The sequence below is a fragment of the Dioscorea cayenensis genome, chromosome 8 (genome assembly GCF_009730915.1).
Source record: "Dioscorea cayenensis subsp. rotundata cultivar TDr96_F1 chromosome 8, TDr96_F1_v2_PseudoChromosome.rev07_lg8_w22 25.fasta, whole genome shotgun sequence".
Lineage (NCBI taxonomy): Eukaryota > Viridiplantae > Streptophyta > Magnoliopsida > Dioscoreales > Dioscoreaceae > Dioscorea > Dioscorea cayenensis.
The window spans coordinates 6,662,231-6,681,199 of NC_052478.1; the positions used below are offsets into that span (position 1 = coordinate 6,662,231).

An 18,969-nucleotide genomic window follows, 5' to 3' on the forward strand; every position below is an offset into this window, starting at 1 on the left:
TAGTTAATAAAAATGAGAAAATAAAAAAAAATAAAAGAAATCTTTCTTCAACCTCATCTATCAAAATTGAAGCATTTATTTATTTATTTATTTTTAAATTCAGCGAGATCATTCCATTCCATCGATTTCGGATCCGGTTAAGAACATTAAATCCAAATCTCTAAAACCAAGACAAACTCAGAAAATCAAGTCATTGACGAAGAAGCCTCCAAAAGCACTTCATGGCGGGCACTCCTTCACTGGGACCCAACCCAAATCCACCTTTCCTGTATCCCCTCACACAGCATAATATCTAACTTTAAATCCAACCCGTCAAAATATCTCGTGATTAATCCGCAACAAATCTCAACAGATCTTAACGGCTATAAAGAAATCAAAACCCTGCACGCTGTTCCATCTAAAACAGCAAAATTTCCCCATCCCGTTGACGATTAATTCCTTTACACGTCATCACTATCTTCCACGTGGACTTTAACTATAAATCAAAGCCGTCAATATATCTCAAGATCAGCATGGTTTCGAATCTCTAGGAATATTAACGGCCAAGATGAAACCAACTTCGTGTTCGCTGTTTCAACTATAACAGCGGTGACCTCGTCCTCTTCTCTCTATATTTCTCTCTCGAGACGAAGAGCGAGCTTGCTCGCCGGCGTCTCCGCCATGGACCTATGGCAGCGAGCTCGGGATTTCGCCGAGGAGGCGGCGAAGCGTTCGCAGGAGATCTCCAAGGAGGCGGCGAAGCGGTCTCAGGAGTTCACAAGAGACGCTGTGCGGCTCTCCCAAGAGTTCGTCTCCGAGACGGCGAAGAAATCGAAGGACCTTGCTGCTGAGGCCTCGAAGAAGGCCGATGTGCTCAAGATAGAGGCCCTCAAGCGTGCTGAACAGATCAAGACCCTCGCCGGAGAGATCCCCATCCCGGTCGGTTCATCGGTGGCGCCTGACCCGCAGGCGGATATCGAGGTTTTTGGGGTTACTGATGAGCTGAGGGAGTACGTGAAAGGGTTCAATCTCAGCTCCTTTCGTGATTTCCAAATTGAAGGTGAATTTCTTTGGTTTATTTGATATTATGATTGATTTTGGGTTCTAACTGTGAATTTGGGATTGTTTCGTGTGTAGATGAGCTTGAGAAACCTGAGTCTCCGACGGTGTTGAACGTGAGGCAAGATCTTAATGAATGGCAAGCAAGACATGCTGCTCTTATTCTTTCTACTGCTAAGGTACTTACAAACTCAAATTGATACCTTTTTTGGAGATTCCCTTTTGTTGTCATTGGAGGTTCATGATTTGGAATTGTTTGTTCTGTTTTCCTTTGTTGTATGTACTTTTAAGATGCCTGTAAATGCATAATTAAAAATATATATATATATATATATATAAGAATAATCAGTAATTTTGGTGATGACGATGATGATGCTATGTTAGCCTTGTTATCTTTTATAAGTCATGTTTATTAATCTTTATGCTTAATCTTTCATAAAAAAAATATATATATATACCTGTTTATCTAAGTTCATGTAAATGTTCTTATGTCTCAAGTGGTTTTGTTTAAAACTTGTAGTATGAGTTTAAGCATTCTGGTTTTATATGTGTAATTAAATTAGGTGATTGTGAATATTATTAAATTGCTTGGTAGTTTTTATCACGGGGAATAGTGAAGTCTGCATATAACTAATCTTTGTGTTACTCTGTTGTAGGAAATTTCAAAGTTAAGATATGAGTTGTGCCCACGATATATGAAAGAGAGAAAATTCTGGCGTATATATTTCATACTTGTCAAAAGTTATGTGGCTGTGTAAGTATTGTTCTTGTTAAAGTTATGTGGCTACAAAAGTATTGTTCCTCGGTCTGAGCACAGAATTACACTAGATATTTGTTATTCTTGTGAAAATTATCTGACTATATTTTTCACACTTTTTATCTCATCTTTATAATCAGCAAGTATGTGTTATATATATTTTTGTAAAATTGTCTGAGAACTCCCTTTTCTGACATAGAGATAGATTGTGTAATAACTGCTGGAAAATGTTCTTATTATATGATACATGGTTGAATGAAGAAGGAATTCATGTTTCAATAAAAAGAATATTCTCTGAAATCTCAACTTGAAACTGCTTTAGAAATTTCTGCAATTAGTCTGTTTGTAAAATCATTGATGTTGGAGATTACCAATTATTTTGAGACAAGTCATTAATCACCATGTTTGCCTTTATCTTCTGCAACTGAAATGCTGACTGTTGACTTTCTACTTATATATGCTAAGTATTAGATAAATTTAGCATAGAAATGTTTACATAATGTTTATTGATTTACAGAAAGTGTGTGATGAGATATCAAATGAGCTGATGCCATTATAATATATATAAAAAAATCTGTATTAAGTACTTCCACAAAATTAATGATGTAGATGGAATGATGACTAAATTGCAAACTGCTGCAAGGACATGATACATGAGTTTTCCATCATCATATTACTGCGTTATAGTTCAGCAAGAGTCTAATATCTTATAGCAATGGTGAAGGAGTCTAATTTGCTCATTTAGGATGAAATGCCTTAGTGTCTGCGACTCACAGGTTGTGTTGTATAATAATCTTAATTGATGAAGTGGAACGACAATGGATGTAAATGCCAACCTGGAAACATCATAGTCTAGAATGCTGTGCTTTTGGTCTTTCTTTCCTTCTGTTATATGAATTTCTACACTATCCTTTGTTTAGCTTCTATAAATTATTGCTGTCACTCTCCATTTATACTTACTTCTGTCTTTTGTGTTTTCAATTAGTTATGAGAGACAGTACATGGAAGAGTTATTGGCAAAAACTTTGGAACAGACTTCAGATGAGAGCCTGAAGGTAAACCCAACCACTGTGCCAGCTTCTATGAGTGATGTGAAACAGACCAAGTTGGATAGCAAGGCATCCTCCTCAAAAGCAGAGGATGATTTGGATGTGTTTCTTTTGGGCGACCTTGGAAGTGATGATGAAGTTGACCCAGGTATGTTATTTAATTCTTTTAACATATGCTTTTATTCTTTTGGCCGCGGGCATTTGTGCCTTTGTGCCTAATGGCATTTGTGAAGTTCTTCCTGTTGAAATATTTAAATTGGAACAACTGAAGATAATATTATCAAATACTGACTTTTGTTTTGTTTTGTTTTATATCAGGCATTTCTGTTGTTGATGATGATGGGCTTGGTGATGACTTTGATAAGATTGGAAACTCGGTAAGCATTACCTCTGATATATTTTTTTTTATCTCTGGAAAAACTTCACTTACATGACTATGATAGTTTATCAGTTCATTACACTCTCAGATAAGATAACTAGGAGAAGGCTGTGATCATGATTTACTTTGGGAGCTAGTTTACAATATCTACCATTAATGAGGATGAGATTGAACTGGATATTGGTTGAACATTGACCTATCATAGTTAATTCAAGGGCAGAATTTCAAGTCATTCTTGGGTGGGTTTTATTTGATTCAGCCTTTTAATCTGCATCACTTACCAAGAATGCTAATTTTAAAGGCAGAATCATTTTGCTCGTCAACACCAAACCCCCATATATCAAATTACTATTTGACTAAATGCATTTTACAGTCTATAGCATTAGTTGATTAACAGGATCACCATTAGGCTAGATGAATATAGAAAAGTTGTAGTAGTAGTGGACGGCGATGCAGTGTAGCAGAAGACATGGACATTTCATGATAGAGACGGACCAAAAAAAAGTTTCCATTTTTCTGTTTTCTTGCAGGGCTTAGAAAGTGATGAAGATGATGAGCAAAAGTCTGCACCGTCAAACAAAGCCAGTGCCTCATAATTCACTGTTTCTTGTTGAAACAATGATACATTTACTTGATACAAGCCACAATCGTCCAGTGTAAATTTCACTCAAAATCATTTCATGTTTAAAATAGTTCCAGCTATTGTAAAGGTTTTTCCAGTTCAAATAACCCTAATTCCTGGCAATTTTCTAGGCCTTGAAATTTTACATTCCCATTTCTCCAGTCATTACTGCTTTCAGGGCTTGTGTTTGAGTTTATGCATTTCTATATCCGAAGCAGGACCCTTTTTTTTGAATTTGTATTTTCAAATTCAAAATAGTGTTTTAGAATTTGGGGTTTTTTTCCTTAAGTCTACCATGTCAGATGCAGTCTATTGTACCCTGGTTAGGATATTGGAGCTCTGAATTGTTTTAAATTTTAAATTTAATATATATATTTAAGTTTATGAAAAATATTGAATAAGAATTTTTTGTTTTTTTGTTTTTCCTACAAAACAATAAGTGTTATATACTAACATTGTGAGCATGGATCAAGAATTGATCATTCAGCTCAGACAGAATCAAAATGAGGAATTTGAACTACGAGCTCGCGCTCATAATTGGTGATATATTATCATTATTGGTTTTAACAAATCTTGAACTCGAGCTCTTTGAATGTTACACCTTTATTTTTTTATATGAGGTCAAGTATCATTGGACTTTGAGTTTTTGATATCGTTGGATATATATAAGGATGTTAATGACAACAAAACAAAAATAAAATATTTTAATGATTTAATGTATTTTTGAAAAGCCAAAAAATTTGACTGCTCTTTCAAATGAGTATATTATCTTAATATACAATTTATTTTATTAGTAGATTTGACTGCTCTTCCAAATAAGTATATTATCTTTATATACAATTTTTTTTTTTAATTAGTAGAAAGAAAGACTTCGATATAATTTAAAAATAAAATCAGTATTGCATTCAGTTTTTAAATGTAACCGGAAATTTAAAGTGATATTTTTTTTTTATTTGATGTCTATTATATTCATTAATCAATTTGTTGGGTTTCTTATGTGTGCAAATAATTATAATTTTGAATCTCAAATTGATAACTAAAGATATTTCCCATGCTATAAAGACAAAATAATTCTTTATATATAATAACTCATAATTTTAAGAACTACCCAATATGACGAACTGTAGGCACTTTTTTTCAAAAACTGTCGGCTCTGGAATGGTGTTATCTTATTATAATTTTTTTTTTAAAAAAAATATTTATATTTAATCATATATGTAAGATATAGGTTGAAGAAAACCAAGCCAAGATCAAATTGAGTTCTATGATCAATGAATGATGTTGTGGACCAAAAAGGGCCAACATGAAAAGGGGGGCCATAAGGACATGCCAACACTATTTACTGGTCAGCATGGAATTTAGTTATGTCTGTCAATTGGGGAAGATGGGAACAATATTAGGGTTAGGGTTACAGATCCGAGGAGAATGACTAAGGATGGGAGAACTTATTAGAGCATTCATTGGGGGGAAGAACATTGGGTTGGTGTATTACAGCTCTATGTTTTAATGGTTTTCATATGAATCAAATTAATGGTTATAGTTTTATGGGTTTGGTGGGTATTCCTACATCTAAACATTAATAGGGCATATATATATATATATACATATATGTATATGTACACAGCCATCAAGTGGGCAGTTCAAATTATAAGTCATATTTACACATTGGTACTATTTCAGGTAAATTTTTTATTTATGTCGTTAAAATTTTAACTCATTTTCATTTTGATCACCAAACTTCAATTTACATTAATTTAATCACTCAATTTTAATTTAATTTTACTAGGCAATAAATTAAGGATTTTAACCCCCGATTGATTACATGGTTGTCTGAAAATTTGAGTCAATCCTCCCCTTCACACACTATTAAGCCTATTGGAGGTGTCCATGTCATCGAAAAAAAGCCACATCATTCATTTGAGAGCTAAAATCATTTGATTTACTTCCCAATGAAATCAAATTGAAGTTGAGTGACTAAATTAATACAAATTGAAGTTCGATAATCAAAATGAAAATGAGACAAAGTTTAGTGACTAAGTAAAAAATTTAACCAATGCTATTTCTTAAATAAAACTATTAAGTCATGACTCAGCATGAACTAGTTTTTTGGTGATGCTACTTATTAATATGAAGAATGTAGTTAAAATGAAGATTTCCATGCAATACAGTTAGCTTAAAGCCAGTTCAAGTAGGGTTTTTAGAGAAGTTTTACTATGAAAGTTAGATTCCTCAATGATGAAGGACATCGGTAGTGTACTTCAACACCAGTCATCTTAAATTATATTTATCCTCAAAATTTTATTTATTTAATTAATTGGTATGTGAGAACCAGATTCTCACATCGGAAAATTTCACTATCAAAAAGTGCAAGAAGCTTCTAACTACTACTTGCGTTCTTTGATGTGGATCAATTGTGGAGTATCTAATTTGAAAAGAATGAGTGTATTTTTAATTTCAAATCGTTGTTGTTAATAATGATAATTATCAAAGTTAACCAAATGTTTTTTTTTTAATGGATTTTAGCTACGCTTAATGTGAAATAGACAAAATTTGATGAGTCAATTGTATGGTACCTTAACCCAAAGCTTCGAGTTTCTAAGATCCCACACATCAATATGAGCGAGATCTTGAAGAATTAATGTTCAATCAAAGTCCCCACTAATTTTGTTTCTATCTCTAGGAAAAGTCCCCTCCTTATTTGTCGATCTACCCAGTTAATTTGTATGTGTTTATTGAACTCAATTTTAACTTTATATATCATTTTCCTTTATCACCTCTAGTCACTTTTATTTTTAATAAAATTATTATTTATCTATTTAATAAAAAATAATAAATTTAAAAAAAAGCAACTAAAGGGCACTTACTTTTTTTTTAAAAAAAAATGCTATTTTTTTGTAATTTATTTTTTAAATTACATTGTTGGTGGTGTGGTAAGATAAAAATGAATGAATGAAAATTGGTCTTAGTTTCTAAGAAATAGAATTACAATTTATAAAAAGAACTTTCTTTCTTAGGACGAGCACAAACAAAAGTTTGCTTTGGGTTTGTTTGTGTAAACCAGGAAAGATTATTAAATTGTTGTTAAAAAAAAAAACTACATCCAATTGTTGGTACAAATATCTTTACTCATTTTTTTTAATTATAGCATTTCATGTGTTGGACCATAATTTATAATAATATAAAATTTACATTATCACAGAGATTTTTTGTCTTTTTATTTCATATTGTACCCACATTTGTAAAGTAATTTAGGAAGCATCAACCAATTTTCTATGCATGCATTTTAAATGAAGAAATACAGTCCCTGATTTTGACTGTATTTTAATAATATATTCTGATCAATTTTTTTTTTTTAAAAAAAGGAGACCTGCTTCCCATGAAAACATTATCTTATATAATATACACACACATATATATTAATAGGATTAGTTGTACAACATTGATTTATTTATTATCAAATTATATCATCTGTGAACTTGGATCCCTGATTTATTTTTTCTGTCAACCTTGGACACATGTTTCTGCCTATTTTATACTTAAAATATATTTATATTAAAGTTTTTTTAAATATTAGAAACATGTTGTATATTTTCATTAATAATTTAAATCTATATAGATATACATAGAATTGTCAAGTGAAGGATATGGGGGACCTGAAATTGACCATTAATTTATTATAAAAAGTATGAAAAAACAAAAGAAAAGAAAGAGTTCCATACCACAAACTTCACAATCATATGGTACATTGCTTGTCATATTGGATTTGAAGGCATTTAGGTATCCTACCGAACATGGTTGTAATTAACCACCTATCTTTTATTTACCATCATACTGTTGTGTATGGCTCATATACACAAATAAACTAGCAGATGTGGGAACGGAGTGGAGTGGTGTGACAACATCTGTCATATTGTGGGAGCATTAGTTTGATAGGTTGAGTGCGGGGGAAACGTCCCGCGGTAGGATGCAAGGGTAATTTTGTATTTTGGTAGGATTATGATTTGATAATCTTGTAATTTGTATCCGGATAGGATTTGTATCCGGATAGGTTTAAAATATGGATATGTTTAAAATCTAGATAGGGTTAGGATCCAAATAGGTTTGTATTTGGATAAATTTAGGTTTTTATCTATAAATATTTGTAACCCTAGTCTTTTGTCTCACCCGTGAGGAGAGACAAGTGAATAAGAGGATTACGGCTGCTCCACTCCCGAGGACGTAGGCACATTGCCGAACCTCGTAAATCTTGTGTGCTTTTATTGTCTCATTGCTCTCTTGATTTCCCCTGCGGATCCTCTATTTTACCTAACTATTTTCCAAACAAGTGGTATCAGAGAGAGTTTTTTGCTGGCAGGATGAACTCTATTACAAAATTCGATGTGGAAAGGTTCAATGGAACTGGAATTTCGGATTATGGCAGTGAGGGTAAAAGGATTTGCTAGTGCAGCAAGGGATGTTGAAAGCATTAGAAGAGACAAAGCCTCAAGGTTTGGAAGACCAAGTTTGGTTGGATTTACAAACAAAAAGCGGCAGCACTTATTCGGTTGTGTTTGGCGGATGATGTTATGTATCACGTTATGGATCTCTCGCTCTCCGTGGAGGTCCGGAAGAAATTGGAGGGTCGATATATGTCGAAATCTCGACAAATAAGTTGTATCCGAGCGTAAACCGTATGGCTCGAAGATGCGGGAAGGTGCAGATCTCGGTATAACATATCAATTTCTTCAATCACACGATCGATGATTTGCAGAGAATTGAGGTCGTGATTGAAGATGAAGACAAAGCTATGATTTTGCTGTGTTCTTTACCGCCTTCATATGAGCATCTAGTAACTACACTCACATGGGGGAAAGATACGCTCAAAGTAGATGAGATCACTACGACGTTGTTAGCCCACAATCAGCGGAAGCAAAATAATGCTGAAGGTTCTCAAACGGAAGTGTTGTATGTGAAAGGCAACCAGGAAACTGGGAGAAGGCAGGGGAAAGATGATTTCAGCAAAAGGAATTCCAGAGTCAGAAGATTTGTTCAATGTTATAAGTGCCAACAGATGGGGCATATTAGGAAAGACTGTCCAAACAGGAAGCAACAGATTGATGAAAGGAACAATAATTCATCACAGTTTGCTAATGTGATCCAACGTTGTGATTCAGATTGTAGTGATGGGGATCTGCTTTCAGTTTCATCATGTAAAACCTCAGATTCATGGATTTTGGATACGGGATGTTCGTTTCACATGACATGGAACAAGGACTGGTTTGATTCATACAAATCAGGGGATTTTGGTTTTGTCTACATGGGCAATGATAAAGCTTGTGCTATTACTGGAAAAGGGCAGATCAAGATTCGGATGCATAATGGTGTTGTTCGAACTTTGTGTGATGTTCGACATGTTCCAGAATTAAAGAAGAATCTGATTTCTTTGGGTACTTTGCATAGAAACTGTTTTGGCTATAAAACCGAAAAGGATTGCATTGTGGTGAGTAAGAATGGTTTGATAGTGATGAAAGGAGAAAGGAGTGCTAGGAATATCTACACGCTTATGGGAAATACAGTTGTAGGTGGAGTTGTTGTTGCAGTTACAAAATCAGATCAAGGCAATCACTACAGGGAAGTTCAAGCATTGCTTGGACTTGATCAATGTCTCTAATGCTAAAGAGACATGGCACTCAATCTATTTGGAAGATAAGAAGCTCCCTGGTTTATATCTTCATGGGGTATATTCGCCAAGGTGGAGATTGTTGTGTATGGCTCATATACACAAGTAAACTAGCAGATGTGGGAACGGAGTGGAGTGGTGTGACAACATCTGTCATATTGTGGGAGCATCAGTTTGATAGGTTGAGTGCGGGGGAAACGTCCCGCGGTAGGATGCAAGGGTAATTTTGTATTTTGTTAGGATTATGATTTGATAATCTTGTAATTTGTATCCGGATAGGATTTGTATCCGGATAGGATTTGTATCCAGATAGGTTTAAAATATGGATATGTTTAAAATCTAGATAGGGTTAGGATCCAAATAGGTTTGTATTTGGATAAATTTAGGTTTTTATCTATAAATATTTGTAACCCTAGTCTTTTGTCTCACCCGTGAGGAGAGACAAGTGAATAAGAGGATTACGGCTGCTCCACTCCCGAGGACGTAGGCACATTGCCGAACCTCGTAAATCTTGTGTGCTTTTATTGTCTCATTGCTCTCTTGATTTCCCCTGCGGATTTGAAGGCATTTAGGTATCCTACCGAACATGGTTGTAATTAACCACCTATCTTTTATTTACCATCATACCAAACCAAAACCATTTGTTAGATTAATTAATATTTTCCCATCGGTTAACTTACAAAAATATAGATTTTAATATATAAATTTATGTTCCTCATTTTATCACCTTAAGTATTTAAGTTGAACCAAACTCAAATAAATTCGTATTTGACACACCGAAAATTATACATTGTTTTTAAGGGAAACAATTGAATGATGAGAGATTCAAAGAATGTTTTTTTTTAAGGGATAAACATTGTTTTTATAAAAAAAAATTGTTAAAAAAAATAGATAAAATACGGTGATATACCAGTTATCGTAGTTTATTGATCTTTTAGAGATTTATCATGTAAGACATATTAACATGTGGGCCAATGATAATATGCCACACGCACCTAAATAATATATTAGAAACCATAACTTTATAATGACAAATCTCCCCTATCATATCCTACAACTCTTAAGCAATAAAAAATATAATTTCTATAAAAAACTCAGTGAATAATGAATAAACAATAATGCACAATATTACTATAATATTTTACATTACTAATAGTTTGATAGCGGAAAATCCGAAACCCTCGGTCCCCTCACTCAAGCCTATATGATTTTCAACTGTGCTAGGCAGCATTTGGCGAGAGAATGCTATTCTTAAGAGTTGAAAACAAAGTTTTGGTCTTGCTTAGCACTCAATTATACTTGATAAAGTATGCTTCTTTTCACATGTAGTTGTTAGATTCAGTAGCCAATTCTTGGATTCCTTTCTTACATAATTTTATTGTGACATATGTGACAAGAGACACTCATTTATCTTGTGAAGATTAAATTATTAATATAGTGAGAAATAGATGAAAGAAATAAATCATTAATTAGAATTAGAATATAAATAAAATAGGGAGAAAAAAAGGAGTATTTAATAATGGTTAGGACCATATAAATAAATGGAATGTGACATATTATCATTACATATAAATGCAAGAAAACTAGTTGGTTAGATTTTCTTTAATTTCATGATAAATAATGTCTTATATTAAAACGTGAGTTTTATATTGAGTCATGAAACTTATTATGAGAAAGAGAGGAGCCGATTTCTAATTATTTTGCAAAATGAGATTTCTCTAATTTTTTTTTAAAATTATTTCATAAAATAAATGATAATATTTTTTAATAATCATTATAATACCAATCGTCATTTGGTGTATTGACACTGGATCTCTGCATAAAATAATTATTCAACTAAAAAGGTGGATTTGAATCTTAGCTCACCAATATGAAGGACACAGTGAATTTGAATCTTAGCTCACCCACATGGAGAATCTTAGCTCGCCCACATAAAAGACACAATGGATTTGAATCACAGCTCGCTCACATGGAGGACACAGATATATCCATCTTTAACATTTGATTTATCTTCAATTTGTCAAAAATAAATAATAAATAAACAGTTATTATAATGAAATAGGAGAAAGAAAATAGGTGACCACAAACTTATGTGGACACATCAATCGGTTCCATATGAAAATGCTTTAATAAAATAACAAAGAAATATTCATGCATGTATAGATGAATTCATTTAATTGGCCCACTTTTTCGTTCTTCATAAAATGTTATGAAACTCAAGGCTCTCACGTCACTCCTTTCTTTGCCCCACTAATTTTAAATTTTGATTTTTTTAAATAATAATATGAAGAGACCATTAGTTGCTCAAAGAGAATGGCTTAGGTGAAGTTAGATAGGTGTAGTTAGTGTAATTCACCATTGGATGTTTGACAAGTGGCATGAGATGAGTAATATTTAGAAAAAGATAAAGGCATTATAGGAAAGTTATTATATTTTTATATGTTTTTGGAACACATGTCACAATGTCAATGGTGAACTACACTAACTACACCTATCTAACTTCACCTAAGTCATCCCCTTGGTCAAATGTCACCTTAATTAAATTGATATGTTTTTTTTACATTATTTTTTTTTTAAAATCGTTGATTAGTTAAGATAGATGTGCACAGAATTAATGCTTCATATGCTCCCTTCAGAAAATTTGAAGTTAGTATTACTAACTACCTTTGTGGGCGGCTTTGGCCAATTTTAACTTTTTTAAATGAATTTGTTGTTGTTTTCAATAATAATAGTACTAATAAATATATTAACTACTAATACCATTAGATTTATACTTTTCTAATTCATTTAAAATATAATATATTCTATATTAAAAAATTCTTTTAATTACATCAAAACAAATTGAAAACAACAAAGAATAAACTATTGTGTTCATTCTTTGAATGGACATAAATAGAACACCAATTTCCAAAAATAGTACATAAATATTTTTTTTTTAATAAAAAGCATCTTATTAACAAAAAAAGTGGTTTTTTCTTTCTTAATCATTAATTTATCTATAATTTAAAAATATCCTTGCATGTGATTTGATTATACATATACACAATAAATTGCATGCATTATAAGAAAGAATTGAATGGGAGAATCAAAAGAAAGATTTATTTTATCAAAAAAAAAAAGAAAAAAAGAAAGATTTATTAGATACAGTTGCATAAAGATCATTAATACATTTATTTGATATTGAATCTACAGCTACCTCTTGTCCATTCTAAGAAGTTTGCCACCCTGATTCCCATGTCCCAAAATCAAACCCTAACCTAATTTTAAAGGATCCCAATTTTAATGTTCAATTAATTCAGGGCCATCAAATAATTCATTGCATTGAATTCACCCATATTTACACATAAATTCCTACTTCAATTTCACAATTAGGGTTAGGGTTAGGGCAACCCATGACATTTGGATCTTATTTTACTTTAAATTATCCCAATTTTGAAACTCAATTAATATTAAATATGTTGGCCCTTTATCTTTATCAAGAAACAAATTGGTATTAATGTTGGATAAATTAATTAATACATAAATTTTTATATTTAAAGTAGTGTTGGTGTTTTTAATTTTGATCGCTTTAATTCTTATTAAGAATCAATTAAGCAATTATTTTTTTCCTTTAACAACAATATATATATATATATATATATATATATCTTTTTTAGTTAAATTATTATTTTTTTATTTCTTAAAAAAATCTTGATTAAATTAACACTTAAATGGCAACTTAACCAAATATCTTCAATATAAATAGGAATTTTATTTAGATATTTACATACAAATATCTTCTTAAAATTTTCAATTTGATAATTAATATACTCGAATTAATTAAAAGCGCAAAAATTTGGTAAAAAAAAGGGAAAAAGGCAAAAATAAAAAAAAAAAGACCGTTCTGACACGGGCATTGATTAACACCGTCAACTAACGGCAGATCGCAGCCGCTCAGTCACGAGCAACATAAGCTTCCTCATTAATCCCTACCGTCCAAATAATGAGAAAACCCGATCTCGATGCAATCGTGCGGTGAATTGAAGCTACTTTGCTGTCTGATCCTGTGTAGCAGATCGCTGATCGCATTGTCGGCTGATAAAGTGTCCTCTGTGACACGTGTCATCATCTCGGAGGAGGACAGGTTGGCAACTGGACCAGCTGGCGAACATTTATTCGGGCTGGGCCGGGCCGGTAACAAAACCGGGTTCGGATCTATCCTCTGTTAACGGGCTCTATTCGGGTCTCTTACCGTACGGACAAGCCTCTCCTCGTTCGTATATACGTTCTCTCTCTCCCCCACCGACGCCAAGACAAACACATTCTCTCTCTCTCTCTCTCTCTCTCATAAAGAGAGGAGGAAGCGGCCATCGCTGGGCACCTCTTGGTTCATGGCGATGGCTTGAATCCTTGGGGTTTGTGCTGAAGTTCTGTTTCTTGGAAGAAAGGCAGGGTTTTGAGCTGTCTTTTTTGAGTTTTTGAGGTTTTTTTTGGGGTGGACTTTTGTTTGTTGTTTGGTTTATAGATTTGGGAGGTGGAATGGTTGATGGGTGTGGAGATTTGTAATAAAGCTTGGATTTTTAGTGGTTTTTGATTTGTTTTTGAGGTTGATATTACGGTGAGAATGTGGGTTTTGTGATTCTTTTTGGAGTTTGGAGCCTGATTTGAAGCGGCATTGATTGGAATCTAAGAGATAGGGTTGTGCTTCTACGAGAGATCTTGGTCTGTGGGTGCCATTGATGTGCAGGCTGGAGAAGACGACGGCAAGATCGGAGTATCGGCAAGAGAGCATGGGGTTGAAGACGGAGAAGCTGAAAGGGGTGGCAATGGCGGGGGTTTCAAGGTCTAGGGTTAAACTTTGGATGATCCGAGCTACGACTACGGTATTGCTGTGGACGTGCGTCGTCCAGTTGACCGCGCTTAGTGAGATGTGGGGGCCGAGAGTTCTCAAAGGGTGGCCTTCGTGCTTCAGTCCTTCAGACTCTCCGATTCCGATGAAGCTGTCATCTTCTTCGATGGAGGTCTCTCTTCCTCCCAAAAGTGAGCTCCTTGTTTCCCTTTCATGCCGTTCAAACATAAGTATAGAGATAGCCAATACAAACCCAACTTTTTTTCAGTTTCTGTTTGCCTTTCTATATCTAGGAATAGACCTTAGGTATGCAATTCAATACTCAAATGGTTTTTGCTGATTGTTTTAAAGTTTTGAATTAAAAATTCAGCCTTTATTTTGATATTTATGTAGATTATGCTATATTAGGTGAATTTTTGCCTTTATTTATCACAGTCACTTCCCTTGTTGATCTTTGGGATGTTTGTTTTTATTATCCTTATATCGTTTCTCCATAAGACTCATCGCCTTGCTTGTTTGCTGGAAATAATATGTTTGCTTATTGTTATTATTTTTCCTTATTCTGTTTCTGCCTTTGTTTTGTTGACAAGGATGTCGTGCTTTAGACATGTTTGTCTTTCTGGTATGCGATTGGTTTGTGGACCAATTCTAAGTTAAGCGATTGGACAACTGACTAACCTTGATAGGAGCTCCCTACTGGAAGATAAGCATTGAGCATCAAGTTGATTAGGATGTACTTATCCTGTCCTGCAAGTATTTTGTACTCATTTCAAATATATATTTTCTGTCTTACTTAAAACTGGGCCTATGAACTCCGACAGATTGAACCAAAAATCATTTCTATCTCTGATTCTATCCTGTTGTTCTCATTGCATTTATCACGACATAGTTCCTGAGAATTATTTGTGAATTATTGGTTGATGTGTTTATGCAAGCGAACATATAGTTTTTAGTATATTGGGTGGCAGGATATTGGTTTGTGTGGAGACTTGGCTGATAGAGAATATGCTTTGTTTTCAGGAATCTATAAGAATAATGGCTACTTAATGGTTTCCTGCAATGGTGGTCTTAATCAGATGCGAGCAGCAGTAAGCATTTGTTTTCTTAAGCAAGCCAATTGTTTATATGCTCCTATCTATTAACAGCTTGTTTTCATTTATATATCCCAGATTTGTGATATGGTTGCTATTGCAAGATACTTGAATGTGACACTTATAGTACCAGAATTGGACAAAAGCTCCTTTTGGGCTGATCCAAGGTGTTTATGTGGTTCTTCACTTGTGCCTTAACAGCATTGGGCTTGAGATTATTTCCTGTAAATCATTTGTTTGCCAAAGGGCTAATAAGATATCTGTATTTCTTCTATTTGACAGTGAATTCCAAGACATATTTGATGTAGATCATTTTATTACCTCATTGCGGGATGAAGTCCGGATTTTGAAAGAGCTTCCCCCAAGGCTAAAGAAAAGGGTGGAGTTAGGAAGGGTCCCTTCAATGCCGCCAATAAGTTGGTCTGATATCTCATACTACCTTTATCAGGTTAGTTTGCCACTTTCTTTATAGCATGAAACATTAACAATGCCAGTTCATGACTTGTTCACAAGGCATACTGTCATTTTTAATGCCTGTGCAGATTCTACCTTTGATACAAAAGCACAAGGTTTTGCACTTGAATAGAACAGATGCCCGGCTAGCTAACAATGGCCTCCCGATGGAGATTCAGAAATTACGCTGCCGAGTGAATTATAGTGCTCTGCGGTTTACTTCTCAAATAGAAGAACTTGGGAAAAAAGTGATCAACATTCTTCGGCAGAATGGCCCATTCCTCGTCCTTCACCTCCGATATGAAATGGATATGTTGGCTTTTTCTGGATGTACCCAAGGCTGTACTCAGGAGGAGGTCGAGGAGTTGACACGAATGAGGTTGACAATTTTCCTTTCTTGCTTGTATTTGTGCTATATTATACAAATTTATTGGAGTATTGAAATTGTGTTATATTCCACCGATCTTCCATAGATATGCGTATCCTTGGTGGAAAGAGAAAGTCATAAACTCTGATTTGAAAAGAAAGGATGGCCTCTGCCCTTTAACACCCGAGGAAACTGCTCTGATTTTGACAGCTTTGGATATTGATAGGAGCATCCAGATTTACATTGCAGCCGGAGAAATATACGGTGCTGAACGTAGAATGGCTAGTCTTTCTTCTGCCTTCCCTAATGTGGTTAGTTCCTTACAGTGCATGACTTTGTCAAACACTCTTCATATCCATCTTTGAAATCTCAAATTGATTGTCATCGTTGTGGTGTAGGTGCGAAAGGAGACGCTGCTTGAAGCTTCCGATCTTAGATTTTTCCAAAATCACTCGTCTCAAATGGCGGCCTTAGACTATATGGTTTCCTTAGAAAGTGACATTTTTGTTCCCACATATGATGGGAACATGGCAAAAGTTGTCGAAGGTCATCGCAGGTAATGTGAGCTTGTTCTCACCTTTGATTTATCAACTTTCAGATTAAAACATGGCAAATGTTTCAGGTACTTGGGTTACCGAAAGACTATTTTGTTGAACCGAAAGCTACTTGTCGAGTTGGTAGATCAGTACAACAGTGGATCTTTGAACTGGCATGGATTCTCCTCCGCGGTGAAAGAAGCCCATGGGAATCGCATGGGAATGCCTTCGAGGAGAATGGTGATTCCAGATAAACCAAAGGAAGAGGACTACTTCTATTCCAACCCGCAAGAGTGCCTTCCATTGCCTGATGATCAACCATGGACTTCATGAAATACTCGGGTGGTTCATCGATATGTTGATTATTACTATTACACTACACTATGCTACAATTCTTTTACATGTTGCAGTGAATGAAAGAGCCTTGGCAAAAAGGTCTGTTGGATCAAGTGATCAAAATGGAGAAAGCCAGTGGTGATGCCAACTGACAAACAGTGGGAAGTGTTTGATCTTTGGGGGAGCTGGTACATATACTTGTTTAGGAATTAAGATAACTTTATTTTGTGATCATCTTCAATAAGTATGAATTTTTGTATAGTGAGCAACACTGTGAAAAGTGAAACAGAGTTCTATCTAAATATACTTCAAATATAGGGGCTTGTTTGGGTTAGTTTTTAGAAGCATTTTTTTTACAAGTGCTTCTTTAAATAAGTTAAGTGCTTTTCAATATTTTTATGTTTGGATAGGTTAATAAAAAAGTATTTTTGTATGTATGAAGTTGTTTGGATGTGAATTTTCTAAAGGGCTTTTAGAGGTTGCAAATTATTAAAATGGATATTCATTTTGTTTTCATTGAGTTACTATTATACATACTATTATACATTCAAATGATGATGAAGACATTAGTGATAATAATAATAATAACTTAATGTGATATTATTATTATTATTATTATAATTACAATTATTATTATTATTATTACTTAATATATCATGATTATAATTATAATCATAATAATTATTATTACAATTATTAATATTAATATTATTAATTAAAATTAGATGTAGGATGAGAGATGAAGAAGAAAGTTAGGAGTGAGTGTATTAATTTATGAATTTGTTGAGGGTATAATGGTAATTAGACAATTCTTAAGGGCATGTTTGGGTTGGCTTTTTTTAAGCCCAGAAGTCCTTTTTTATAAGTTAAGTACTTCTGGGCTTTTAAAAATTATGTTTGTATTAGCTTTTTGGTGAAAGCTGAAGCTGTGAAAAAAGCTGTAATACAGTTTTTTTTTCAGAAGCTGCTGAGGAGGTGCTCTTCTCAAAAGCACTTTTTAGAAGCTCTTTTATGGATTGTAAAATTACTAAAATACCCATGTCTTTTTATAAAATTTCCCCACCCTTCATAGCCCGGACTTCTCCAATGTAATTATAATTAATATAATAATAATAATTGTAGTTATAATTAATATCATAATATATTAATTTATTATTATTTTTATTATTAGTGCTTTCATTATAATTAATACCAATGTCTAATAGTAACTTAATGAAACTCAATGAATGTCTATTTTAGTAATTTGCCACCTCTAAAAGCCCTTTTAAAAATCTCCATCCAAACAACTTTACATATATAAAAGTGCTTTTGTTTTAAGTTATCCAAACATAAAATACTCAAAAGCACTTAACTTACTCTTAAAGGCACTTTTAAAAAAAGTGTTTCTACAAATTAAAAAAAAAAACTCTTTTTTCAAAAGCTAACCCAAACAAAGCCTAAAATAACTTCTCTAAAGTGCTTTTTTGAGAAGCACTACTTGAGTAGCTTCTCAAAAAAGCTGAAATTAAGTTTTTTTAACAGCTTTAGCTTTTGTCTAAAAGTCAATACAAACATGAATTTTAAAACCCAGAAGTGCTTAACTTATAAAAAAAACACTTCTGGGATTTAAAAAAGCCAATCCAAACATGGCCAAAGAGAGGTAGAGATATTCCACCAACTTAATTTTTTAGAGCTTTATAACTTAATTTGTTAGAGAGGTGTTTTCTCTTCAATTCCTTTGTGAGGGTGATGTTTTAAGTGCCCAAGTCTTAGTAGTAGTAGTAGTTCCTTTCTGGCCTCTGTTCTTCATCTTCAAATTTTTTTTTTTAATTAAATATTATTTATATTTATATGTCCTTTTCAAATTAAAGAAGT

The 18,969-nt window shown here is 33.5% G+C and overlaps 2 protein-coding genes across 2 annotated transcripts; both read left to right on the forward strand.

Moving 5' to 3' along the window:
- Positions 1-620: 620 nt before the first annotated feature.
- LOC120267944 lies at positions 621-3,992 on the forward strand. Its single transcript, XM_039275623.1, has 6 exons — positions 621-1,039; positions 1,117-1,217; positions 1,695-1,792; positions 2,781-2,992; positions 3,163-3,221; positions 3,754-3,992. Exons 1-6 carry the CDS (start codon positions 661-663, stop codon positions 3,817-3,819), a joined length of 915 nt encoding a protein of 304 aa, XP_039131557.1. The 5' UTR covers positions 621-660; the 3' UTR covers positions 3,820-3,992.
- Positions 3,993-13,786: 9,794 nt separating this feature from the next.
- On the forward strand, positions 13,787-17,456 carry LOC120267478 (rhamnogalacturonan I rhamnosyltransferase 1-like). The gene is made up of 8 exons (XM_039275153.1): positions 13,787-14,523; positions 15,353-15,420; positions 15,502-15,590; positions 15,706-15,871; positions 15,966-16,255; positions 16,350-16,554; positions 16,642-16,799; positions 16,866-17,456. The coding sequence occupies exons 1-8, from the start codon at positions 14,223-14,225 to the stop codon at positions 17,110-17,112; spliced, it is 1,524 nt and encodes a 507-aa protein (XP_039131087.1). The 5' UTR covers positions 13,787-14,222; the 3' UTR covers positions 17,113-17,456.
- Positions 17,457-18,969: the final 1,513 nt, after the last annotated feature.

Excerpts from the sequence above, each read along its gene's own strand:
- LOC120267944 (XM_039275623.1), top strand. The coding sequence starts at position 661 with ATGGACCTATGGCAGCGAGCTCGGGATTTCGCCGAGGAGGCGGCGAAG. Across the intron at positions 1,793-2,780 it reads GTCAAAAGTTATGTGGCTGT|TTATGAGAGACAGTACATGG; the intron begins GTAAGTATTGTT and ends GTTTTCAATTAG. Across the intron at positions 2,993-3,162 it reads TGATGATGAAGTTGACCCAG|GCATTTCTGTTGTTGATGAT; the intron begins GTATGTTATTTA and ends GTTTTATATCAG.
- LOC120267478 (XM_039275153.1), top strand. The coding sequence starts at position 14,223 with ATGTGCAGGCTGGAGAAGACGACGGCAAGATCGGAGTATCGGCAAGAG. Across the intron at positions 15,591-15,705 it reads TCCTTTTGGGCTGATCCAAG|TGAATTCCAAGACATATTTG; the intron begins GTGTTTATGTGG and ends TCTATTTGACAG. Across the intron at positions 16,256-16,349 it reads GAGGAGTTGACACGAATGAG|ATATGCGTATCCTTGGTGGA; the intron begins GTTGACAATTTT and ends GATCTTCCATAG.